Genomic DNA, 27,051 nt, shown 5'->3' with positions numbered 1-27,051 from the left:
GATCAATACCGCACGCACAGCACTCAACATTACGCAAGCCCTCCAACCGTTTGCCTTGCTGTTCCTCTCTCGTCTGTCTCCGGCTCATCTACAGCCTGTCTCTCATCGTCCTTCTCTCTCTCTCTCTCTCTCTCTCTGCCCGTCTCACTTCTCCCTCCAGCTTGCCCTGGAGAGCGAGCTTTACTTGTTCACACACACATGAACACACTGCCTCGTCTCTTTCCCCTCCCCCTGTCTGCAGGGGAAGTTCCTAACTGAGAGTGAAAACACGTACAGTAACTAGCAGGAGGTGAGTGAAGATTCATCCTCTGAGAAACAGAAACACCAAGCAAGTGTGGTCAATAAGCAGCATATTTCAAAAAGAAAAGGAAAAGAAGATCACCCCTGCCAGTCACAGCTGCTGTCACCGAGAGGTCCTCGCTCTCCAAACAGCGGCAGAACAAAGCTTTTGGAAACAGCAAAACACACACTGCGTTTCTCAAACACAGGTTTGGGAACCGGGCCTGGCCGGGAGACGCTGCCTGACACCTGCATGAGTTTTATTAATTATTTTGATCAGGGTTCTTCTCACAAAATGACTCCTGGTTAATTATAAGTGCATTTTAAAGGATATGAAAAATAGCACTCTTGGTTTATATGTGTACATTATTTTAAATATTTCTGAGTGGAAAAATCAAACACTTTTAGCAGTTTAAAATAATGAAAAATTAAATAAAAATTAACCCAACAATATTAATTTAAGAATTTACTTAAATGCTATTAGAATTAAATAATTATTAGGTGGATTAAAGCTGTAACAACTTATTAAATTAATTAGTTGACTGATTTTGCTTTTCAGTGTAAAGATTTGCTCCTTTTTTTTGTTTTTATGTTATCGTTAAATTTAAATGAACTTTTTCAGTGCACATCAAATAATTCATAAATTGCACCAAAAAATAATCAGCATGCGAATTGATTATGAAAATAATAGTGAGTTTCAGCAATGAATATTTATTTAAATGCCTCAAATTGAATACATGTAAACTTAAGAATAATGCTAAATACTAATACTATAACAAGAAGAACAATAACAATAATAACAATACTATGAGAAGAAATAGAAATCAACCAAAAAATTATCTCTTCTCATCTCTTTATTTACCAGTATATCATTGGACACTTCACATTACATAATTTGAACATCAGAAAGAATTGGCACCTTCTAAAGATAAACACATATGTAAAAGAAGAGAGCCAGCAACAGGTAAGAGCTCATCAAGAGATTTAAATTGTAGACTAACATCAATTTTACACATGTGAGTGAAGTGTAAAGTAAATAAAGTGTGGTAACCTTGATAAGCCATCAAGAGATTAACAAAGCGGTAGGATTATCTTTATGGAACGTGCAGGTTGGGGGTGGGGGTGGGCAGTACAAACAAGTTTAAGGTTGAACTTGCATCAATAGGCAGTGGAGAGACTGTATTACATATACTGCCTGCAGTGGGTGAGAATGAGAAAGCACGAGTGGAAAAACAACTCATCACCATCACTGTTTTTCTCACCGTCAACTGCAAAAGCAACGTTTTTAACATTTATGGGCATCTGGCACCACAATGGGTGGAGTCAAACGGATAAAGGCCTCAATACATTAATTAAATAGTGCTCCTCCCAAAACCTTAGATCATCTTGTGTCACGTGACACACACACACACACACACAAGTGGCTGAAGTGGCATTATCCCTGTCAGACTTTAATCCTGTGGCTAAAATGGCTCCAAATCCTGACCTACTCTCTGAAATGAGGCAGGGGGCTTGAGAGGAAGTGATGGTTTGGATTCAGAGTGAGTGTGTGTGTGTGTGTGTGTGTTGATTTGGAGCTTGGTGGAGTCTGAAGGATGCCTGAATGCAGTGTGAGAACGTAACATGTAGACTAATTCAATTATTGGCGACACTTTCAGGGGGTGTTAGTCCTGATCAATATGCAATAAATGCTTGAGTAAATATCCTGAGTTGACATCGACGTGTCAAGTTGGGAAGCCTGAGCTTCACAGCAGTGGGAAGCGGGTGTAAATGCCGGTTGTGTGGGCAGCATTTAAAGTGAGACGGAGAAGGCAAGAGAGAATTATTGGTGATTGTGGAAAAGGCCCGAGGGGAAGGTTTTTTGTTGGTACCTCTTATATATGTGACTATAAGGCAGTCGGTGGAGCCCAAACGTCTGCCAAGCAGGAGCAATTTTTCAACTCGCAAAAGGTGGAGCCTCCGTAACGGTTCATCTCTGTTTATTGTTTGCCTTCCAAGTTTGATTTTCTGACAAAACCCTACAATATGTGAGTACAACGGCACACAAACACAGTGCGCTTAAAATGAATAAATAAATAAATAAAAACATGTCTGGCTGGAAATCTCAAATCCTCATGACCATCAAACCCTTGGGAACAAGCTTCTAAATTTTCTGAAGGACAAACAGAAGTTAAAAAATAAGCTTCCTTGAATGTACCACCTGAGGCGCAATAGCGAAAGGTTAACAACAATGAGAGATGGTTTCTGATTTGTTAGACAGGATATTCAAGGGTGCAGTCCACTAATTTAACAACTATTTCCAGCTCTACTCTGGCTTACGACTCTCCTCCACACAGAAACACCAAAACAAATCTGCAAGCATTTACAGGCCGGCTGCTTTCATCATTCCTGGCAGAAAACATACGAGGCTGGTTCCCCCCCTCTTTAACAAACACCCTGTCTAAGTTGAAGGGGCTATTAGGAGTGAAGGCTGACCTGAAAACCTGGCCGCTCATTCTTTAAGACAGCCACAACAACTGCTCTGAAACATAAAAAAGCACTGAGTCAGTGTGAAGGCCTCGCAGATCTGAGCAGTTCACGCAAATCACAAAACACAAAAGACTAATAAGACTGTTGGTAAAAATGAGAGCACAATGCAAAAAAGCGGTGGACTGCATTTCATAAGGGTACCAAGAGCCTGAGTTTTGAGCTGGGTTTTGTCCAGTGGCATTTCTGTTATTTGCACTGATGTTTGATCAAATCAGACTTCGGCTGTGAGCGTGTGTGTGTGTGTGTGTGTGCGAGTGAGTACGCAGGTTGTGAATCATATGGGATAAAGCAGCTTTGATGGTGTTTGGTGATGGGGAGAAAGCAGCCGTACTGCAAATGCTCTGCAAATGCCCGAGCTGGCCATCAAAGGGTGCAACAACTTCACTTGACAAATGGAAGAACAAACACGAGTCGTGTTGAATTAGGCTTTTCTTCAAGCGCAGGCGTATTTGATGTATCATCTTCAGCGGCTCCACATCCACGCCACCGTCTCTCTGACATCAAACTCGTCCTTTGAAGCTTGTCATTCTATATCTCTGTAATTTATTCTCCCGCAACGTCAAGCGACCGGAAACTGGGCTGCCTGGAGTCACTCCTCACACCACTTAAAACAAAACCATCTTAGCAACCATCTCTGAAATGAACTGTTGCCTCCCGCTTGGGGAATGGCAGGAACACTGAGGCACTGTGCAAACACACACACACACACAATGACATGGACACGCACACACACACAGACATCTTTACTGTCGAAGAATTCCACTAGCGGTAACCACAACTCTACTAAGAATAAACTGCCTGTCTCTGTTACACTATCTGATAGGGCAGCTCACATTCAGCTTACAGTACATAACGTGAAGTTGGACGCCATTTACACCCGTTCATGCTTACACATAGCCGGCTTTATTCTGCACTGCCACGCTGGGCCACGGGAGCAGTGACATTGTGAACAGGAAGAAGGCGATGAGAGTCAATGCATGCAATTGAGGTGGTACGCACGACATGGTATGCTGACACAAAACATGGGAAGACAAGAAGGAGGAAGGAAGGTGGAGGGAAGGAAGACAAGCACCAACTGCTGCAGCGGGAAGAGAGTGTGACCACGGCTGTGGCTCATGAATTCACCATTAATGAGAATGAAAATAATCTGAACATGCACAGACTGAATGTGTCGATGTTCATGGGCGTTTGGGGGGGGGGGGGGGCGTTTGGCAAAGATTTCATTAACTTTAGCAACCCTCCAACAATAACTCACGCATGGCTGCTTCAGCATCAAATATTTACTAACCTGGTGAGCTGAAGATGCCCGTGTTTTAGTCTTTAGGGTTTTTTTCTTTTTCTTTTTAACAAGATTGTGCTCTGCTGTGGGGGCGCTTTTCAATTTTAATTGGATCTGTGTGTCAGCGTGTGCTTCATTTAGCTTGACAGGGTTGGGGAATTCATCAATCAGTGTCATAATGTTGTTTGCATGCATGAGACAGAGGCGCTGCACTGCTGGCCGGGCAACGGCTGAAGACGAGAACGTTACACGCAGACATCCAATCAATCAATCGGTTGGTATCCTTACAGCCTGCAAGTAGATTTTGTTGGTTTTATAAGTGGTGTTTTACTCATAAGGAGAGCAATTTACTAAGGGAACATAATAGCTTTTAAAACCTGAGGACCCGTCATAGCACTGCTCAAGTACAGTAGAGTAGTGCTACCGCAGCAGCTACTGCACCCAGGGGAAACCCTGAGGATAAACTGTTTAGTGAGACACACACAGATTGAACACTTCACAAAAAAATGTTAGAGTAGGGTCAGAAAGGCAACAACTATTTACATTTTTCCCCCATATTCTGCTCACGGACCCCAAATGCAGCTCTCTGCTGCAGCTGCATGAAAATACTCTGCCGCCTGCTGCAACCTGACGTCTGGTGTGATAAAATCAAGTCCCATAGGGTCCCCCCTTTCCCCTGCAACTCTGCTCTTTTCTTTCTGTCTCTCCATCGCACTCTCACACATGCATGCTCTGTCTCTCTCTCACACTGCGACTGACTGGGTATTGGCATGTGCTGGGTCACTTGGCATGGAGGCAGATGGAATCGTCCTACTCTCTCGCACCTGCCTGGCCCACATTACCCGACTCATCTCTGAGCTCAGCAAATCATAGTCAGGACCGAGCACAGCTGCGTAAAACAACAGGCTTAGCGGCACATCACAATTGCCAAATACTAAACACAACTTTCGATGAAACTAAAGGACAGTGTACAGCCGCTGCCACAGCTCAGTTTGCAAGAAGACAAGAAAGATTGCCAACATTGAATTTAAGAAATAACAAGAGTCTTTAAAAGACCATCAGTGCTTTTCCACTTCACAAGCAGAACAGAAATCATTAAAGGAATGGTTCAAAAGGGATACACTTATTTACTTTGCTGCTACAGCCAGCAACCGGTTGGCTCAGCTAAGCATAAAGACATAGAAACATGAGGAAACATGTTTGTATTTAGTAAAAAAAAACATATTTCTCAACACTAATGACATGCCATCTTGGATTTATTCTAAGCTAAGCTAACCAGCTAGCATCTAGCTGTAGCTAATATTTAATGAACAAACAACTTGTTCTGGAGTCACATCGTACCCAGAAGACAAATTTCATAATCTCCTCTAACATGTTATATTATTTCTAGGTGCATCTAGCATACAAAGACGTGTTTTATTTTTTTATTATTATTTTTTTTGATCTCCCCAGTCTTCTATTTTCATGCAATAAATGCAATAACTAAATATTCTAGCAATAAATCATGACACACATAAACACTTTAGATATCACCAGCAGACCTCTGATTCACAGCATTGCATCTTATACCACATCAAAATGTCTTGTCTCTCTCTTAAACTAAAATAAGTTGACCAGGAGGACAGATTCAAACAGGCTGCCATTTAATGTGGCCGCTTTCTGTCTCATCTCAGTCTGCATTGTCCTACAAAAGAGGAGGAGGAGGAATATGACGAGGTATGAAGGAAAGACTCAAGTGCTTCCGTGTCCCTACCTGGCCAGAATCCCAAGATAATTAGCTTCATATGATTTAAACTGTCTGTCATATTAAAGCCCTTATCACTGTCTCGACAAATTCTTCCAGTTCAATGTTGTGACATTGCTCTAATAAGTTTTACTTCTACTTCATCAAACTACCAGTCAAGTGGTTTCATACAAGTCAATATATAAACTCACTGAGGGAATAAAATCAATTGATACATCAAGAGAAGTCAAGATTAATGGCTGATTTTAGAATATGCATGATTCCCATTTCTGTCAGTCTCAAACATACAGCCAGAAATCCTCCGGCTTGTGTGCAGACCCGTCACAGTCTGCCGAAAGGGAGGCGGGGTGGGGGGGCAGTGGGGGGCACTTCAAGACACCAGCAGCCTCACACAGCCAACCAGGGAAGAAATGCTGCCCTCTATCAGCAGTGCTCATTTCTGCCCACACAGGAGCAGAAATACACACACACACATCCAGAGGAAAGCATAAGCATGCGTGCGGGGCATGCACGTGTCTTTAACTCGGAAGTCCTCTCCGTGTCTTCCTCTTCCGTCATAGGCGGTGTGAAAGAGGAAACACAATGATCAGCCTGTGCTCCAGGTTGTGTTGGAGGCTCAGCTGTGCGAAGACCTTACTGTAGACGACTTGTTCTGTTTAGGGGTGAGGTGGTGGTGTGTGTGTGTGTGTGTGTGTGTGTGTGTGAGGGGGGGGTGTTCCAGCTTCCGCTGCATACATATGGAAAAGGATGGAAATGTTGGCTCCGAGCGGGGGTTTATGAATAAGAAAGGTCACAAAAGGGCTGTGGCTGTGACATAGATGGACAGCCCACTCTGCAGTTTTCCCTGCCACACTTGTGGAAAGAAAATGAGCACTTGAGGGTTTCAATAAAGCGATAGCTTTACGAAGGCATTTTTACTGAGGCACCTTACTAGGCTATGTATTCACTGTCATATAAAATCAGCACTCTGACCACTGTACCGCCCATAGCGTGAGCCACCAGCACCCGGCTGGACTGCAGACTGGGGCTTGCAGCTATAACTGGTAGGCAGTTTCCACACTCCTGGGAAATGGGTGGAAATTACAGGGTCCCCAAACTGGCAGCAGTTCATAACAAATTCAGGCTGTAATCATAGGATCCTGACAGTGATATCAAAGGATATTATAATGATCCCCTGTAGGGTGAATCTCAGGGTGTCTCTTGCTGTAAACTCAACTTTTGTTTTTTGTAGCTTGTGTGGGGTTGTGCACATTTAAGGATTTTGGGTACATTTTCTGAAAGCCTCCATCGTCCGAGCTCTCCTATAACTAAGCAAAACACTCAAAACTGGTTCCCATGGCAACATGGAGAACCTAACCTGGAACAGTTGGAAGTGAAAATAGCACAACCTGTAAACACACGGACACACATATTCACAAGCACAATGGTACAGTTTTGCCCCTACATCATGACGCTGTAAATGTCAGAAGACTGTGTCTTTTGACATTTGCTTCATAGAGAGCTGACTTAAAAAAAAAAATCAAAGAAATTCCCACTACAAGAGAGAAACTGTGAATACAAAACAATTTACGCATGTTATTTTTACATCATTACATCATATTTGTATGTACCCAGAAGCAAAATAAATAAATAAACCCAAATGCAAGAGCAACCAGGAGCTCAGCATTTGGTATCATTTGTTAATTGAGTACAAATGTGCTTGGGTTTGAAAATTTGGCTCTCTGGCCCCTTCCAGACTGTGACGTAAGAGGCAAGACCCCCGGCTACAACACAGCCAGGTACCCACACAGTGGCTCTCTCAAATGGACATGAGAGTGTCAAAGCTCCCCCAGATTTCCTGTCTTTCCAGTGGAGAAACAGGGAGTCTGACAGAAGCTACTCATGCCTGGTTAGCTCCAGCTCTACATAGCTGTCCATGCTACACTGAGCGGTTGTCAGTCAGTCAGCCAGTCGGTCTCCCCTGTGTCCTCTTACCCTTCACGTCACACACTACGTAAGCACAAGGCCTCCTACAGTCACTGCTCCATCACTCCTCTGCTGCATTTTAAAGATATGCTGGGGGTTCTAGTAGAACATGAGAGTGTAGTAGCCTCACTTTGGACAAGGTTAAATTACCTAAGATCAGTTACACAGCAGCATTTCCTGCAATCAAAAACTGTTTCGTCAGAAACATGAAGTCAAGCAGGGCCCTGCCTTAAGAGCATTGTGTCCACAGACATTTAAAGCCCTGCTTCTTGGCAATAATAAAATGTAGACTATTAATAACAAGATTGTTTAGTCACAGTAATAAATTAATGCCAAATAAACAACTTTGAACATTTTAATATGAAACTGTCAATAAATAGCTGGTATTTGTAACTGCAAACAGCCTACAGTTATACTGAGAAGATGGGTCCCTTGACACAGACAGAGGTCACTTAGTTGTTTTGCATCTGTTCCCAGTCATTTTGCATCTGTTTGTGGCTGTTTCTGTCTCTATGGTTGTGATGCATCTTTTTGTGTTTCTTTGTTGGTGTCTCTGTGGTCAATTTTTGTCTCTTTGTTGTTTTTTTGGGGGGTGTCTCTTGGACATTTTTTGCATTGCATTGGGTTTTCTTTATAGTCATTTTGGGTTTATTTTCAGCCATCTGATTGACTTTCAAACAAGTCACTTCTAGCAGAGGTTCTGGTGGGCTTGTACCCAGTCAGTAATCCATCCATTTTACTAATAATACAACCACCTATCATCTTCAGACTCTGAGGCTCTACCGTCAGCTGAAACCTTAAACGCAAGGTAAGAGACTGAGAAATGTGCAAGGGGCAAAGGTCTGACAAAAGAGATTAAGATGACTATTTGACCTGAGTGAAGCTTCAAGCCAACAGCATTCCCAGCTCAAGGCTTAGTCACAGAGCCTCTTCATGAGCCTCGATCCCTACCACTCGACCCACTCGCACAGGATTGGCCGCGTGCAAGTATTGCCACCCCGACTGACTGTTGGGAGTTTTCGCCATATTCATTTCACCTGTTCAAGACTCATCAGAGCTTTAAAGCTCCAGCAGGGGCTGTGGGGTTATATGGTGTTGAAAAGGGACAAGGACGAGGTCTGCCTGTGTGAGAAATGCCACCTGCTGTGCGCCTCAGCTGCCGAACCTTCCATGAAGACCACACCCTTTGGTGCCCACTTGGAGCTCTGGCACACTGACGGGTGAGAAACACTTAAGTTCACATCCAGCATGTAGCCTTCACAGCATTTCTGTTTCTCCAGTGTCGTCCTCAAGCTGCATGTGAACATATATACATGTGTATAAACCCTCCCAACTCCAGACATGCTGCACACACACACATGGGAGAGCACACACACACTGAGCTACAGAGGGACACAGAAAAGGAAGAAGAGACAGAGCAGCTGTTACATCTTCAAATTACTTCCCCTAAAAAAGAACTTGGTACAAACTGCGCTACTCACAATCATGGTTTATAATTCATTAAATATTCACATGTAGCACATTTAAGATCAAGCAATTCATCAGACCGCGGTTAGCAAAACAGCTCATCCTCAAACATCTGCTCAAACAATGGCAGCCTATCCTGTAGTTTGTGGTCACACTTTCACTTGGAACAAACACCAAACTAAGAGTTGTCTAATGTGCCCCTGGCAGACAGGTGCGTAAGAAAATTAAATCATGCAAAAGAAAAAGCTGAATTCCCGCGCTCTGTCAGTACTGAGTTCGTTAAAAATACACTTTGGTTAACCAGAACAATTTTATTTCTAATAAATTCAATACTAACAGTGTGGGGAAATTGAACATTTTCTTTTATTTACTAATATCAGAGGCTTTCTTCAGCCAGTCCCTGAACTTTTACCCTCAGGGACACTTTATAGAATACCAATGGCTAACAGAAAAATTGCAAGAAATCCCTCATCCAAAGTGCTGTAATAGTCATAACTGAAACTGAAAGTGCTGCAAGACCACGACTACGATACTGGGCGGTGCTGAGACTTTGCAGCAGTCTTTTTTTTTAATATTATGGTAATTTCCTGAATACGTGTATATTATGTATATTATTTAGACTTGGGTTTTATGGGTTGTATTTTTATGAATCTGTATTGCTGAGATGCCTCAAGTGTCTTACATTTCCTCTTTATGTATGTGTTACAATATGTATGTTTTTATGACATGTGTTATGATAAATGCATGTTTTTATGTTTGTTTTTATGGCGTGTCTTATGGTGAAACCGAAGGCTAATTCTCACATTAGTGGACTATAAAGTTTTTGTAATCACAATAAAATATATCATCAGTGACGCATTCTCTTCACATTCTCAGACAGAAGAATCGTGGACTTCAGTGGCTCTCAGTTCAAAGAGCCTTTATGACTCTCATCGCTAATCAAGGGTTTATTTTACCCCTACGATGACCTGTCTCTCCATTACTCTCATCATTCAATAATAAGAACTAGTGAGAGAGGAAATGTGTAATGGTGAAGTCACAAATAATAACACGGGCAGAAGAAGCACCTCCTTCATCTCCTATTGGATGAATGGTGTTTCTCATCCCACACTGGTGTCTGTCACTGACCAAACAAATGAGCAATGGCTGCTCCAGTCACTTGCCCTCAGGTGAAACTGATCTCCAAGCAGCAAACTCTCCTGTTTTAACTATTTTGGTGATTTTAGTATTCACGGAAAAATGCAGTCCTCCTCATCCCGGCCACACCTTCCACACCTCCTCACTTTAGCTCAAGAGAGTCATCGAGCTGAATGCTTGACTCCTTGCTGTAATGAGTGTAACGCTACAGCAATATATTACTCATGCAACAGGTTGGATTGGAATGTGAATGACAGCTTACCAAGAAGTGAATGTCTACAGTTGCTGCTGTGACGCATGTACAAGTGGCTGTTTAAAAAAAAAAAAGAAAAAAGAAAAAAGAGGGAGATCCCAACTCTCGGGGAGCTTCAGCTGTGTTAGCTCTGATAGAACACAATGAATTAACAACGCTCTCACATTTTATCTCGCCACTCCCTTAAGCTATATACTCTGTTGCAAAGGCATGTCTGTTATCACTTCAGGAGGAAAAATCTACTACTATCAGGTTTTGGGGAAAAAAAAGTTAATAACTGTTAAAAACTAACTGTAAAAATTCAGCAGCACTTGGAGAAGAGCTGAAATTTGAATGCAGTGGCTTGAACGCACTCAAAATCAAAACCTTTAGGTAATACATGACCAACAAATGGTCAATGTTACAGGGAGTGCTAATAAGGAACTGTCTCATTTGGCATTGTTTTTTCACACCTCACGAGAACTGCTTTACATCACACAAGGACTCAAACAACACAAAGTATAATCTCTTCTTCACCCGTCATGAGTAAAAAGCCAAAGACAAACCAAGCTGAAGTTAAGAAGACACACAAAAAAATGCTCTTGAAGGCAAAAAAAGGGGATAGTCGAGAGACACAACGGACGTCTGCTCCTCTCACTCCGCAAAACAGATCACTTCGGGCCATCCTTCCTCACAGACAGGTGACGGGACACATGAGGAGCCAGGAGGAGGGTGCAGCGGATGTGACTTTAGAGGGGAGCAGTGCAGCACCTCCTGCTATATCACTCCCGACAAAACCAGAATTAGAGAGCTTCCCCTACACCCAGGATCAACTGGGGAGTATTAATGGATTCGGAGTGGATCAACTGATGCCTATAGTATTTCACTGTTGTGACTCAGAGTGCACTGACAACCCAACACACATCTGCATGTGCACCACCGTGGTGCAATGCAGATGTTTACACCCATGTCTCGGTTTGTATCCTTTTATGAGGAAAAATGTCTCGTGATCGATATAGTTTTATCAAATAACATCGAGTTGCAAACACCAAAGAGGTCAGCCTGTGTTTATTGTGACACAACCTAACGAAGTGTAACGCAAGATTTAGCGCTCAGTCACAGATACGTCACCTGGTTATTTTCACTGACCGTTAAGTCATCAGAGCAGGGAGATAATTAGCGGCAGAAAAGTCTGGTTTTGTCACTGAACAGGCAACCCACCTGTGTACTTCTTTTTCAGGAAAACAACTGTGTTTATCGCATAATAACAAGCAAGAGATCACGCTGGACACTCTGTCCACACCTTCACTACCTGCCTGATAGTCAAACAACAGTGCATATCATTCATGTAGCTCCAGTACAAATTAACACCAAGTCACGCTTTGCTTCCTGTGAGTTGCATGAGAAAAGACTCAGCCACATGCTTTGCTTAACAAATTTAAGGAGGAGGAGAAAAATATTGTTTTCTGATTTCTGGTACCAAAACAAAACACAGTTAAAAATATGTGAACAAAACGCAAGACAAATGTTTAGGTTTAAACAAACAGACTTAATTCTCCAATCAAACTAATTTTCTATTCTGACAGTCAAACTTAGAAAATATAAATAATAATAATTCTACACAAATATATTTATTTTCTCTAAAGTCTCATTGGTTTTGTATGTTCTGTTCAAGTATTGATTATATAAGCAAATGATTTAACTGTTTATATTTTAAACCTACAATTACATAATGAGCTCAGGTGACAATAATAAATAAATAACATATATTTAAAAATTGTCACTAATAAATTGTCAATTAATTTGGAATGACTGTTGTCTAAGCACCAAAATCCAGGATGAAATGATATTAAGAAACCTACATTATTATAAGACTAATCAAATCAGACTAATAAAAATAACACTGCTAATTTCTAAAATTATATTTAAAATATTGCTGATATAATACAAGTAATTATTCTGTAGTTTCCATGAGCTTTAAAAGCTTTAACAAATAAGGTAAACTAGCCCTAGTTTACTTCTGCTAAAATTACTTTAAATAATATTAAAGTTGACACTTTTGAACCAATTTGAAATATCAAAACATAAGATGAACACAACTGAAACATTTAAATAATAAACAGGACTTCAAAATTACAACAAGTAACAGCTTTGTCATTTCTAGGTTATTCAAAATTGCTTTTAAAAAGGCCCAGTCTAGTACATAATAAACACATTAGCAACCAAATTATTCTTACAAAGGTAATATAATAAACAATCACAATTTTTGTGTTTAAAACTAGACATAACTGTGAGTCCCACTGTGCCCATTCGCACACTGAAGACATTGCACAACAACAGAACAAAACACAACTACAATATATCAACAAACAGAACACACAGCAAACAGCAGCTGAAAGTACAGCAGCCTCACAAAACTAAGAAATGCCAGCAGGCCTGAAGATTAGCTCACACAACTTCTTGTGTGTGTGTGTGTGTGTGTGGTGTGTGTGATTTAGAAATAGATATTTAAACACAAACATGTCTGACACAAGCACAACTAAAATTAAATATAAAAAGATTGAAAACGTGCCTCACGTTGAACTCTTTAAATTATCACAAATACATCCTACACTTGAGGATAAAAAAAATACTACGCATTTGGACCTTTCAATTTTAAACTAATGTAAACGTTTCTGCAATCACAGCCTTCGCTAAATCTCTTTAACAAACTCGTGGGAGGTTTTAACGTCAAATTAAATAATCAACGGAGGTGGGCTTTAATCTCTTAAAAATGGTTTGAACAAACAATATACCTCCATGCGCAATTTCGCCCATCTCATTTCAAAATGAACACCTGTGCGTACCATACGCCGCACTAACGTCGACCTCACTGATATGGCGAAGATGTCGTGTTTTAAGGGCCTGTTCTGAACATGCACACACGTCCTACAGCTCCACAAGCAGCCGATTGGACACATCCAGGCACATGTATGGAAATCTGCTCCATCTGATTCCGCCTATGGCCGTGCAGCGTGCAGGGCCATCATGGCAGCCATTATGAGGCTCTCCAACATTGCCATGGCCTACGTGCACATTAACTGAAGGGAGTGGCGCAGGCTTTTACACCATGTTGCGCCTTTGCAGCTTACAAAACGCTTTCATATCGAGCCACAAAACGAGGAAATAACACCGCAGCTCGACCATTACACATTTCAACCATACAGATTTTCTGTACAGTGTGGCACAGCAAAACAAAACAAAACAAAAACAAGGGAGATTTGTAATGCAGGAAAGTGTAGCCTGCACTGAAGGGGGAGGACTATGCTGGAAGCGCATAAAGTCTGGGTCACGTGTTCCTCCACAAGGGGCTTGAATATTTACCTTTTTGTCACGCAAGGTAGTCTTTTCCCCGCAATCACGGGCGGTGTAGTGAAAACAGGGTGGATCTTTACGTGTTGAGAGTGTATAGGCTGCATAATGTGCCACTTAGGAATGAGTTTATTACGCATAACGCACAGGGGAGGGGGTTAGGAGCTTGTGCTTGTTTAACTGTTAACTGTTATTCTTTAATTGTGCAATTAAAAGCTCGTGGATACCTTGTGTCTCTACAGTGTGGACAAGCTGATATATATTAAAAACCCCCCACAAAAGATAACAGTGGTGAGATGGTTGTGGAGTTCAGGATTGAGCTATGGATTATCTCACAAACCTTCGACTCACAGGCAAGCGGTCTCTTTCTCACATACGTGCACACACACATGCATATAGTAGACAGAGGAGAGGCTCAGCTGATTGGTATGCAACGCACCGTGCATTGCAGTGTTACAGTCAATAGTGAAACCTAACTTTATCGCCTACACATGAAGAGGAGGGGGGGCTGTTAAAATATATGCAGCAGCCAGTGTGGAAACCTGATTGTAGCCTATATGAGAGATGCAATTACGTAGTTATCGTATGTATGAACTTTGAGTGAGAGTCCATGTTTAACAGTTGCACAGGCCTTGCTGCAGATCACGCGATATGGCAGCAGCCACCCCTGTGTTCTGCGTGTGTTGGGACTAAACTGCTCCTTTGTCACTCTCTCCCTCTTTTGTTCAATCGCCATGCAATCACATTTACATCGTAGGGAAATACAACAGCAGCATGGTTTAAAATGACACACACACACACAAGCCGAGAAAAGCGGGGAAAATCTGCTCGCTATATTTCACAGCGGAAGCCTACGGGTCACACAGTCTGCCATGGGGCACAGTATAGGCGTGGGACACAATGTGTATGTGTGTGTGTGTGTGTGTGTGTGTATGAGAGAGAGGGAGAGAGGTGGGGAGAGAGAGAGGGTGAGACTGTGTGTGTGTGTGTGTGTGTGCGTGTGTGTCAGATTGTAGGCCTACCTTAGTTTTTTGGGAACAGAGTAGTCTACCTCTATCACCTTTCCGTGTAATTCAACTTTACCTGTAGGGACGAAAGTTGATAGTGTAACATTAGCTGCGTGTCATGGAAGTAACAATGCAAGCTGGTAGGCCTTCACAGCAACACTTTGAATCACTTCTCCAAGTAGGTGCGTCCCCATTCAAACAGGCGAACCCCTACATAAAAAAGTACAGTCTACACGGGTGCGTGGTCCACACGGCGCAACGTAAACTGGAAATGTATAGATTAAAACAACCACCGTGGATCATTTAGAGGGTCACAATTGAGTCAATCGGCGCCAAAATGAAGCATGATAAGCTTTTATAGTATGGGGGAAATGGGCAGCCATGCTTTCCACTCCCACAACCCTCACAGTGCAATGAGGAGTGCTTTTTTTTCTGCTCTCAGTAAAGAATGCAACATCAAAAGAAGAGATGGTTTGAAAGGAGAATGGTTTGTACTCTTTCTATTCTGTGTAGGTATCCCTTAATTCCCCGTGTTGACCCAGCCGGGGGTGAATTTGAAGCGCTCTTCGGCGAAGCTTGAACACGGGTTTTCGTACTATTATAGAGTGGCCTGGCGCAGCACGGAATTAGCGTCTCACCTCGTCCCCCCTCAGTTACCTGTTTATTAGCTCTTTCCTCCGGACCCCCATGACCCACCTCCAAGACACCTCGTAAAAACATACCCAGACATCAGAGGAACATGGATCTGACAAGTTTTCCGCGGTCGCGTCGCTCTGCTCTCTTCAATAAAATCAAGATAAAAAATAAGTGAAAAATAATTATGCCTACCCGAACCATCAGACCATCCCATACATTCCAGCGGGTGATTGCAAAGTAGCGCCCCACACTATCGGAATCTCCAAAATATACGTTATTGTGCGTGTTAACAGCGTTACGACGGCTCGTGTTTTCTTTAGGCAAACGGGCACTAAAGCCCTGAGTGGGTCCTGTGATCGATAATTTATCCGATTTTTTTTTTGTTGTTGGAGCGTGCAGTGCTGAGCGTTCATCTAAACTCTGATGGCACACGGATGTGATCGCAAACACTGTCCCGAGCAGAAAAAAATAACACAAGCAATGATTAATATTTCACATTTTGGACACGCTGAGCTATTGTGTTTTTAACCTGATCTCGCAGTTTGACCCGCTGTGAATTTTCCCTGTCACCAGCAGCATCACTTATCAAATCCACACTTACCAGAAAGAGTCTCTATAGCCTTTATGGCCGAGTTCTGGTCGGGGAAGTCCACAAAAGCATAGCCGGATTTCAGTAGGACCTGGTCGGCCACTGGCAGCTTCCTCTCCCCAAAGAGCTGCTTCAAGTCCTCGACAGTGACCGAAGGACTTAAATTCCCAACATATAGTTTGTTCATGTTCTGAAAGGGCACCCAAAAAAAAAAAAAAAAAAAAAAAAAAAAAAACGCGAAGGGGCTTCAGATCTTCAGAGTGAGAGAGTGACGATATTCAAAGAAGTAGAAAAAAAATAAAAATAAAATGAAATAGAAAATAGAAAAAAAAATCTGCTTGGATTTTTTTGTTTGCTTGCTTGTTTGTTTGTTTGTTTTTGTAAAAAGGCAGCAACTACCCCCAGGAAATTACTAAACTATAAGCGACCCCCCAGCACCAACTCTGGCCCTGGTCTAACTCTTTCAACAGGGACTGGGGGGGAAAAAAAGTGTCGTTACGACGCTACTCTGGAGCCAACAAGCACCGCCTCTCAATAAAATCTCCCTTAAAATCACAAGAAAAACTGTTTGGAGGTGCATGTGGGATCTCTCCTCTTTCTCCAGCGTAGAAAGTGCACCGGGCTATGAAAGTGGCATGATGATCAGTGGGTACATTCAGCAAAGGGATGGGCTTAAAGAAGGCAGAGGGGTTATTTCATCAAATCATAATAAGGGCCGTGCCTTGGGTCCCTCCAGGCTTGGGGAGGGGAGGGGAAGGAGGGAGGGAGGGTTGTGGTGGTGAGGTGGGGGGGTGAAAAAGAGCTACTGTGTGGAAAATCAAGTCGTTGTCACTGTACTTGTCGACCCAAACAGTGTCACTGATCCCCACAGTTTGCCCTTTATTTATTTATGAGTGACACAGAAATATGGATTTACGCAACGGCGCATACGCAGGGGGTCCAGACCTCGCCATGGATGCTTGTATGAGCTATTAATTATATATTTTTTTAAAAAAACCCAAAAAACAATAAAACATCTCAGGTAATACTCATGATCTTCTAGTACTTGGCTACTATTATGCAACAATACAAAAAAAGGAAAGACATAAAGGCCACTGCTTAACACAATACAGAAAGCGAAACCTGAACACACCCATTCCCGTACATTCAGTCAATATGCTGAAATAACCTTAAATATTTCTCTTTTTTTCCCCTCCACATTTTAAACATCCTAATGCTCGTCAGTGTCAGGGCCCGCAGACCTGCAGCTTACGTCCCATTAAATTTAAAGGTGACGACACTTTGACTTTGCATTTCGACCTGTGGACAGTGCTAGTAGATCCGACTGCAAAGATGTAAGACTGAGCAAATATTTATTTTTAGATGTTGATAAGGAGAAGAGAGGGGATTCCTGGCCCTCACTTTTATCTGTGCATGAGGGAGGCGCCCTCTGAGCAGCGTCACTCAGCCGCTCTGAGCTCACACTACAGGCACTCATGGTACATACTGTAGCATAGTGGGGGGTTTTGTTTTGCCTTTTTTTAAAAAATATATATATGTATTTGTGTGCATGTGGCTCTGTTTGGGAGGGAAGCAAATATGGAGTTAGTGAGGAGGATTTCACAACAAAAGCTGAGACGTGAGGGAAGGGCTGTGGACATACTGCAGTGCTCAAGCCTGGATGTGTAGTCTTGTACCTACATTAGTTACCAAGGGGAGGAGCCTCTTGCCTTACAGCACTTGAGTGTTTCTACATGTGACTCGGAGTGCCTTGGAACATTACTGCCACCCTACTGTAGTGAAGGGAGTGCCAGCAGCAGGAGTGACCATTCCTCGCCTTGTGTACGTCAGTGTGTGAACAGAGGAATGTCCAAGCCGTGGCCTATTTACAAAACAGCTCTTTAGTTACTTTCCTGATGACATGCTAACACAGTTGTTGCAGGCCCCTTTCTGCTGCCAGCTGAGACTCACTCAGAGTTCAAAGACAAGGTCCATTCAGTTCATTTCGGCGCTAAATCATCACTGTATTCATATGACAGTTCATGAGATTCAACATGTGATGATGTGATGTGTGATGCTTTAAGTGGATAAGATTAAAAAAAAAATGTAACCGCACACTCAGGATTTGTTTACATCCTTTCAAGTTGACATGTTGAGCCTAATTAGGGCGGCATGCCGACAAATCATGCAACCACCCAAAATGATTTCCTCTCGGAGAGGAAAATTTAACTGGAAGTGGAAGGGATGTGACATTTGGGGAACACAAAGCGACCTGCTGACCAAAACAAACACACACTCAGACTGGTGGTGGGAGAGGGAAATAAATCAACTTGTGCAGTTTCCAGAGTGTGTGACTGGTGTCTTCCCACTTTGCTCACTGTGCAAACACTTTGAAAAACTTTGGAGTACCTGATTCATCTTATTTAATGATTTTAAATACCATCTATCTTATTGCCAGATATAAACCCTCTTAGTCATGGTTCAGTTTATTTATGTACACACAACCAATGCCGATTACTAAAATAAAAATCCACAAAATGACAAAGATAAAAACATAAAACTATTAATAAAAAGGAGGATTCAAAAGAAATTACAATTATGGAGACACTATATTTTTGTTTTTTAGCTGATACTGATGAGTACCTGCTCCTCATGGTCCATTACCAGTAACAGATAATTTCAAATTTTTGTATTTTAAAAAGAAGTCCAAAAACTGTTGTTTATTCACACCTGAGACTCAAGAGTAGTGAGCAAACTTGAACAATTTAATATTCCACATCTCTATTAAGATTTGTTGTGTTAAAACCCTTAACCCCCCCCCCCCCCTTGCATTGGTATTGTTTTTCTCTGAAACTCAAAAAAAACAAAACAAAAACAAACAAACAAAGGCCACGTTTTTTGGCTCTCTGGTCTACATTGATTCGTCAGGTGCAGCAGGTTGATGTCATGAGCGTGACATCAGCGTGCTGTGCTTCTTCTCATTCACTGCAAACTAAAAATAAGTATCAGAGTGCGTAGATGGGGCATTTGTCTATGAACGCAATTTGGCTTCATATTACCAGCTGTATGTATAATTAATTTCTACATAATAATATAAAGTTCCCATTAGATCGTGCATTCCTAATTAAAATTTTATCTTACATCTTCTGAACGGGTTTCTGGTTGTACTGCCGAATCTCCTGCGGGACAAAACGCAGTACAACAGTTTGACACATTCCTATTAATATCTTAACTGTCTCAGATTTAGGTTGTGCATTAAATCAAAGTGTGAAGCAGCTACTCACGTATTGCACACAAGTACAGTTTTGAAGACCTGGAAGCTCAAACGTTTCCATTTTGAGCTTTCCTTTTATTTCTTCTTCTTTCTACTTAGTTCAGAGGTATATGTACATATGCTAAAATACAACAGATAGAGAATCGCTAACTTCCAGGCTAGAAGCTGCTGCCAAGCTGTGGCCTTTCTGCATGGTTTGCACGTCCTCCCTGTGTGCATGGGTTTACTCCCACAGTCCAAAGACCCACAGGTTAGGTTAACCGGTGACTCTTACTTTAAATGTGACTTTGAATGGTCATTGTGTGTCAGCCTTCTGGTAACCCGCAGACTCCTCCACCGTCCACTGGAGAACTAGAATTAAACTTCAGTGAAACAAGTCTACCTGTCTGATGAGCAGTGACATTTAAACTGCATTTTTATACTTTCTACTCATATTACCTTGATAATCGTACTTAAGAGCCAATAAAAATTATTTGAATCGCTAAGAAATTCTGAGAGTCAGGAAAAGATTAAAAGGTCTGGAACAGGATAAGAGAATATGTTGCTTTCTCTCTTAAAACTACTATTCCAATCGATGGGCTGTTTGAATGTATGAATTTACAAGAGATCAACTGGTAGCTCGGATACTTTTTGTTTATTCTTAGGGTTTGTAAGAGGAAAGCATTTTAGGGTCATAATTCTTTCAATTTGACACTTGTTTTTTTGTAAAAATTGAGAAATCTTCAACAATAAAATTTTATCGACATAAAAAAATCTGCAGAAATGAGCACACAATGAATTAAGATGAAGGCTTCAGGGTGCCAGGTTAGCTCACCAGGTAGAGTTCTTATCATGTATTAAAGCAGAGTCCTCACTGCAATGGCCTTGGTTCAATTTCAGCCCTTCTGTCTTTCTTTCCCTCTCTCTCTCTCTCTCTCTCTCCCCCTGTCACTATCTGATGAAGCAGAAATGCAGAAAATAAAAAAAGATCTTGTCTCTATTAAAAATGCTGAAAGGAAGGACATGAGTCAAAGTGAAAAAAAAATGCATCTTCATTTTAATCTGTTCAAAGATGAATTTTCACTCAATTTGCATACAAAAAACAAAAACATAAATATATAATTTATGACAGACGTTGCCAGTACATTTAAAAATAAAAACACGAGGGGGCCGCTCGAGTCAAGTCAAATGGCACTGCTCCACAACTGATATCAGTATACATTTACTGCTCATGTGCATTAGTAAACAGAACAAAGATTATCTATTCTGAAATCTATCATACCACTCAAAAACATTTCCTGCCTGTGCTTGGGAAGAGGATGGGCTCGACAGCAATGTTCAATAGCGACCTGTGAAATAAAAATAGAGTTATCAGACAAACTTAAACACACTGAGTGTTTCAATAAAACGCTTGATAAATTATGACAATGACTCACGGGGAGAATAGGACCGCGACCTGGACCGAGACCTGTAGGCCCCTCTGTAGTATGGTGAAGGAGATCGCCTTCTAGGGTTAAAAAAACTCCTCATTTTAGCCATCTTGGGATGGTATTTAAAAAAAAAAAAACCAAAAAAAAACCAAACAAACAAACAAAAAAAACCCACTGAAAACAAAATCAAAATACTTGATAATATGCAGTATTGCTGCAAAAAAGTGAGATAGTCACCTGTATGACCTGTAGTAATCCCTGTCATCGTATCGATCATAGCCACCTCTGTCGTATCCGCGGTCGTATCCGCGATCGTAGTCACGTGAATAGCGTCTAGGACCACTTGGACCACCTCCGCCACTACACAGGAGGCAATACACCGATGAGATTCTGTTTGGGTTTCCGCCACAAAATTAAGATTTATTTTATTTATTATTTAAAAAAAACAAAAAAACAAAACAATTCTATTTGAGAGATTCACCTCATTTGCATTATTTCTACCTGACTAAGCACTGGATCTGGTATAGTTTCAACAACCTAACAATATGTCTGGAAGTTCAAAGGGTTCTTTTCTTCTGGGTTTATTGTTTAACTTTGACTTTGATCAATGATTGCTGAGAGAGCTTCTGTTTATGTCATGAGCTCTGAAAGACACAATTACCCACTTCTAACGATACACCTCTATAAATAACACAGCTACAATTGTTTTCCAGATAAATCTGTCACTTCAGTTAAAGCAAAGTAAAATAACCAGAGCTGATGGACAAAAATTATGTTTCTTGTCAGTTTCGGATAATGGTGGCGACTCTTAGTGGTGTATGGATTGGCCCTGAGTTCATCCGAATGAGGCATCACGCACCAGAATGACTTGGTCCCTGTAGTCTATACTGCCTTGGAAATTATGCTGACAAGCGTGAACTTTCCAGATGTTCTCTTTATTGTGTTTGTATTGGTGTATGAGTAATTTTAACATTTCTTTCTTAATGGGGAAATGCATGTATCGTTTCTGGTGTTGTGGAATCGTTGCACATAATGCAATTAGTATTTTCCTCATTAATGATGTTTTATTTCACCCATCTGCTGTCAATTTGGAGATAAATCCAAGTGCTTGTGGATATACCTGTGATCCATGCAACACTAGTGACTATAGTACAGTTGTGCAGTACTCAACTGAAGTGAATTTTTCTCCGGTAAAAACTGTATGGTTTGGTTGTTGCTGTTCTTAATAGATTGACTTTTGATTGAAGAACAGTCAAGCTTGGGGTGTTGATTTATAAACTTACTTTCCAAATAAATGATAGCAATATTGGTTCCTCAAGGGCAAAAACTTGTTTACCAGGTCTTTCAGAAAAGTGTTGAAAAGTAAAGGGAAGATGAAGCTGATCTTCCTCTTTGAAGGATTAGTACTAAAACTTGAGCTATAAGACACAACACATCAGATCATATCTAATATGAATGTTTTTGTTTTGTTGACTTACTATGTGGGTCGGCCCATATAGATTCCAGGTGTTGGGGTGTGAGGTCTTTTTGTGATGGAGAAGTCGACCCTGATCCTGCGACCATCCAGCTCCATGCCATTGGCTCGTTCCTTTGCCTGACGGTCAACAAACAACTGACCTCCTCAGACCCGGAAGACATTCCAAGAACAGATATTGACACTGGCCACTGTCAACTCCTATTTTTATACCTCTTTAGCGTCGTCCTTGTTCTCAAAGTAAACAAAAGCGAAGCCCCTGGAGCGTCTTGACTGCTGGTCATATACTATGGAGACATCTGCCAGGGGGCCATATTTAGAGAAGACTTCCCTCAGATCTCTCTCTGTAGTGTACAGGCTCAGGCCAAATACTCCCAGGCAAGAGTTTGGATCTGGATTAGCCTGAAATTGTAAAGCAATGAGATTCTGATATACTTTCATGTAATAAAGCACTGGAAGAGTCCTTCACACTGAAAATAAACGTGTTTTTTTGAGTTTATAATTACTAAAGATAATGAAGATAAACATATTCAGACATTATGTAGAAAGACCACAGGCAAAGCTGACAGACCTCTAAAATAAAACGTCGTTATAACGTACACCCCTCAATGACCATCCTCAAGAGTACTTACGCGATTGCCAATGTGCCTCCGGCGGTTGGACATGGGCGAGCGGCTATGGCTCCTGCGTCGGCGCTCTCCACTGTAGGACCTGCTGTGAGATCGGCGACGATAAGACCTCGAGCGGGAGCGAGATCGGCTATAGTGCCTGCGTGAGCCACGGTGGGAATGGGACCTGTATGTACAGAAGCACGTTTCTATGGTTGTTCACATGAAATTGCAGTATGACGGCATCAAAACATGCATCTACACATGCAGTCTGTCAGCTGAGTTTATAATTGTCACTCACCCAGATTTTGACCTGGACCGGGACCGAGATTTAGAGTGGGAGTGGCGGGAGCCTTCTTTTGAACGGGCAGGTGAGCGAGCTGGGGAGCGGCTTGCAGACTTCCCCGAGCCCCGTGGACTCACACTCCTGGAGGCAGAGCGAGACTCCTGAACGAACCACACACACCAACACACCTCTTATCAGCACCAATGAGAGAACAAACTGAGAAATGTGCCTAAGTAATTATATTAATTGCAGAATTAAAACTATCCTGTGAAAAATGCAGTGAACAAAATTTAGGATTGTGGATTAGGTATGCAGGTAAATGCCATTTTTGTTGTCAAAGATAATATCACATCAATATGACTACAATAATGAATTTAAGTTAATTGTCAACATGATGAAAAAAGTAATTTGTCAGTCTTGTAAAAATTGTAATCATTTAATATAATGTGTATTGTATTCAATAACAAGAACATGCACGCATTTGACAAACAGACCAGAAAATTACTTAGCACATTGACCTTATCCAGATTACTTCCTTAACTTCATTCTGTAACTTCATTACTTCACATATTCTTCTTTCTTCAATTGTCTTACTTCTTCTTACTTCCCCATCTCACACACTGCCCATACTTCTTCCCTCCTCATGTTTTAGCATGCATTCAATAATTCAGCTTCACACATCTGAGCTTCATATTATTGAAAATAAAGCAGACATGAGACTTCTTCCGTATTTTCTTCGTCCAATCTTAACCTTTATGAAACAGAAAAGGATGAAGAATATATGACTACAATTAAAACTGTAGCCTCATTCAACTTCAAATGTGTTATTACGATCTTATGACATGCATGGAAATGTTTAAGATCACATATTACAAATCTTTAATGTTAGTTCCACATACATTTCACTTTCAGTGGTTCTACATTCACTGCCATGTCCTATCAGCCACTTTCACTTACAAGTGTGCAAACATTTTAGATGTGAACATTAATAAAGAAGGGTGGGGTCATCTTGAAAAGTGCTGCCAAAATTGAAAAATAAGGACAGTTTCATCCAATTTTTCCATTGAGGCTGTATTTTGACACTTTGGTAAGATGTCACACATCTGACACATCAGGAAAATGGAACAAACAATATTATTCTATATACATCCATATTCACAAGATGATGTACAATATGAACTATGATTACATCAATATTTTTCATCTTCAGTTCACTTTATTCTTTCTTAAATAAATCCTGCTGATGCACTCTCTGTACAGTGGCCTCTAAGACTTCAAAGTGTATATAAAACCACTGAATCCGAGTAACAACTCATGATTAAATTTATTCAAAGAAATCTTGGCCTAAGGTACCCCAAACGACCTCAAGATTCTGATGCCACTCATTTGTATTGACTTGCATTGAGGACATAAGCTGTAGCTAAAAATCAAGACTAGAAACACATTGCCTTCAAAGAAACACGGCTTAGAAGCAAGCACACACAAACATGGCCACTCAATGCGGCCTTACACTGCTCATTTACTTCAAAATAAAGAACCAGAGCCAGTTCAAAACATGCCTGTTTGGAACAGGCCCATTGCTTGGCCTCTGGTATTGCTGCTTCCAGTTTATCGAGAACCACTCATTCAAGCCACTTCACACTCTGCAATGACAGTGTAGTGTATAGGGCTGGAATGATTAGTCGATTATTGAATTAGTCGACTGAAAACTGCCAACAACTTTTACAATCAATTAATCGTTTCAGTTATTTTTCCAAACAAAACATTTAATAGATCCTACTTCTTAAATGCAAGAATTTGCTGCTTTGATTTATCATGATAAATAACGAGGCTTTGGATTTTGAACTCTTGGTTGGGAAAAAGAAACATTTTGAAGATATCAATTTGGGCTCAGGGAAATTTTGATAAGCAGCTAGCAATCTAGTCTTAGCCTTGCACCAAAACAAATGAGTCGTTTGCCTTTTTACACATGCTCCTTGTGAGCCAGTAAAACCTTGCAAACACTAACAAGGTGCTGTGCATGTTGGATGTAACAAAGAAAAGTATGGTGGTTTTTAGAAACACAGCAAATTGTTCTCGGTTTTATAAAATGTGCACACACACAGGTCAGTCCACAGACAGTGGGTAACATGGTGTAACATGGTGTAACATGGTAACATGGCGACCTGCTACTAGCAGTAGGGTACCACAGCGTTGCCAAGATATAAGGCTAGTGTGCGAGTTGATGCAAATGAATGAGAAGAAATCTTGAGGTCGTTTGTTTTGTATTTTTATCGGTTATAATGCTTTAACACCATTACCTTGCCACAATAACACAAGTTACACATGAGTCAAAATCTTAAATTGTCTGATTGACACAAGTTACGCCCGAAATGAGAAGTCATGATAATTAATGTTAGCAAACGTAAATTCACATCATTCACTCAATAAAGATCGTTTCTAACATGTCAATGTTAGCTCACAATGCAAATCAAAATGTGTTAGTGTCTTCTGGAGAATTACTACAATGTGGACGACAAAACATTCGAGACCGGCTGTAAATTATATTCAGCGCGTTTGATTTTTTAACACTTAGCTGCTTTTTTAACACAATTTTTCCACGTGTCTAAATTATGCCGATGAATATTAAACGATAAACACTAAAACCTCAATCTGATTATTCACACGTTTGCGTTAACTCCGTTAGCTTACTCGCTGGCTAAGGCTGGCATCGGTATCAGTCTTAACACTGCATTCCTCCTAACGGTAATTTGTAGAAACAAGGACTGTGGCCTAGCTGTCACTAAGTTAGCGTTACCCAGCTAGTTAAGGGATATCAACAGACTGTTTTCTTTAATGTACACTGCCTTAGGTGCAGCTCATTTTAGTGACCTAAGTCTAGCAATGCAAAACTTAAACTCCATGGTTATGTTTCATGAAACGAATGAAAATCCACTCGCGGTTTTTGACAGGACACCCAGCTAGCTACAGTCAGCTAACGAGCGTTAGCTAACACAATATGAGAACTGTTAACGTTACATTTTCCTTACAATACGTTAGCGCAATAAAACCTTGCGGTCAGAGAAACCACAAAGCTCATACGTACCCGCTCGTCGTAACCTTTGTCGTTATCGCTCATTTTTACTGACAACGGATAAATTAAAAGACAGATCTGTATGCCCGGGTGCTAACCAGCTAGCTACAGTCTGCAGTATGTGTGTCTCTATGACGGAATGCGAGCTGCAGCAACTGTGAAAGGTGGCAGACACCCACCCCCTTGCAGGGTATGGATAATGGGATCGCATGGTGTTGGGCGAGGGTGGGAGGACATGACCAAAATAAGCAATGACATTCTTCCACAATGTGCACTCCACTTTTCCTTAAAGAAGCTTGTTACAAAGCTTGCTCAAAGAATCTCTCGCTTTCCACAAAATGAAAACAATTACAGCCGGTGTTCTATTTAAGGAATTTATATGAAGTTTTTTTTATATAATTGCTAGAAATAATGATGATGAAAAAATCTCACAGTTATTTATTAAAAGAACTGTTCCTCCTGCGGGTCGCTCATTCTGAATTTTATGTTCTCTCCTGGGAGCCATTAAGGCCGTGTTTTGGAAGATGGAAGATTTTTCACACATTGTCAGCACTAGGACTGGATGCCATTAGCGCCACAGTGCTAACACGCTTCTGCTGTAGCTATCTATTCCTTTTACTGTATTTGTTGGCTTTTCTTCTTTTTACTGTTCCACTGCATCTTTATTTAGGCAGTGAAGAGCAGAAAATGATGTCTGCACGTAAGATGTGACTGTTTATTCAAGGGTGACATC

General features: G+C 41.2%; 2 protein-coding genes across 5 annotated transcripts in view; both read right to left on the bottom strand.

Annotated features, from left to right (window-relative positions):
* igf2bp2a (insulin-like growth factor 2 mRNA binding protein 2a) overlaps window positions 1-16,435 on the bottom strand; it is a 44,883-nt gene extending 28,448 nt beyond the window's left edge. The window contains exons 1-2 of one of the 3 annotated variants that reach the window (XM_046403777.1): window positions 16,228-16,435; window positions 15,006-15,066 (exon numbers count right to left, since the gene is read on the bottom strand). In XM_046403777.1, the coding sequence (XP_046259733.1) occupies window positions 15,006-15,066; window positions 16,228-16,402 (236 nt within the window). In that variant the 5' untranslated portion in view covers window positions 16,403-16,435. Of the gene's footprint in view, window positions 1-13,995; window positions 14,981-15,005; window positions 15,067-15,818; window positions 16,199-16,227 lie in introns of those variants that run through there. The other 2 variants (XM_046403779.1, XM_046403778.1) reach the window with 2 other exon arrangements.
* Window positions 16,436-20,481: 4,046 nt separating this feature from the next.
* Window positions 20,482-26,497, bottom strand: tra2b (transformer 2 beta homolog). Of its 2 annotated transcripts, none has more exons than XM_046403815.1 (8): window positions 26,331-26,497; window positions 23,261-23,406; window positions 22,984-23,146; window positions 22,565-22,753; window positions 22,356-22,471; window positions 21,115-21,237; window positions 20,884-20,951; window positions 20,482-20,796 (listed from the first exon to the last, which is right to left on the bottom strand). In XM_046403815.1, the coding sequence occupies exons 1-8, from the start codon at window positions 26,361-26,363 to the stop codon at window positions 20,786-20,788; spliced, it is 849 nt and encodes a 282-aa protein (XP_046259771.1). In that variant the 5' UTR covers window positions 26,364-26,497; the 3' UTR covers window positions 20,482-20,785. The 2 variants fall into 2 exon arrangements, with proteins under 2 accessions (XP_046259771.1, XP_046259770.1); XM_046403814.1 differs by having other exon boundaries at window positions 20,884-20,954; window positions 26,331-26,495.
* Between the last annotated feature and the right edge of the window lie 554 nt (window positions 26,498-27,051).

This window comes from Scatophagus argus, chromosome 11 (assembly GCF_020382885.2).
Source record: "Scatophagus argus isolate fScaArg1 chromosome 11, fScaArg1.pri, whole genome shotgun sequence".
NCBI lineage: Eukaryota > Metazoa > Chordata > Actinopteri > Scatophagidae > Scatophagus > Scatophagus argus.
The sequence above is the reverse complement of the archived record's forward strand: the minus strand, read 5'-3'. Positions and strand labels throughout refer to the sequence as shown.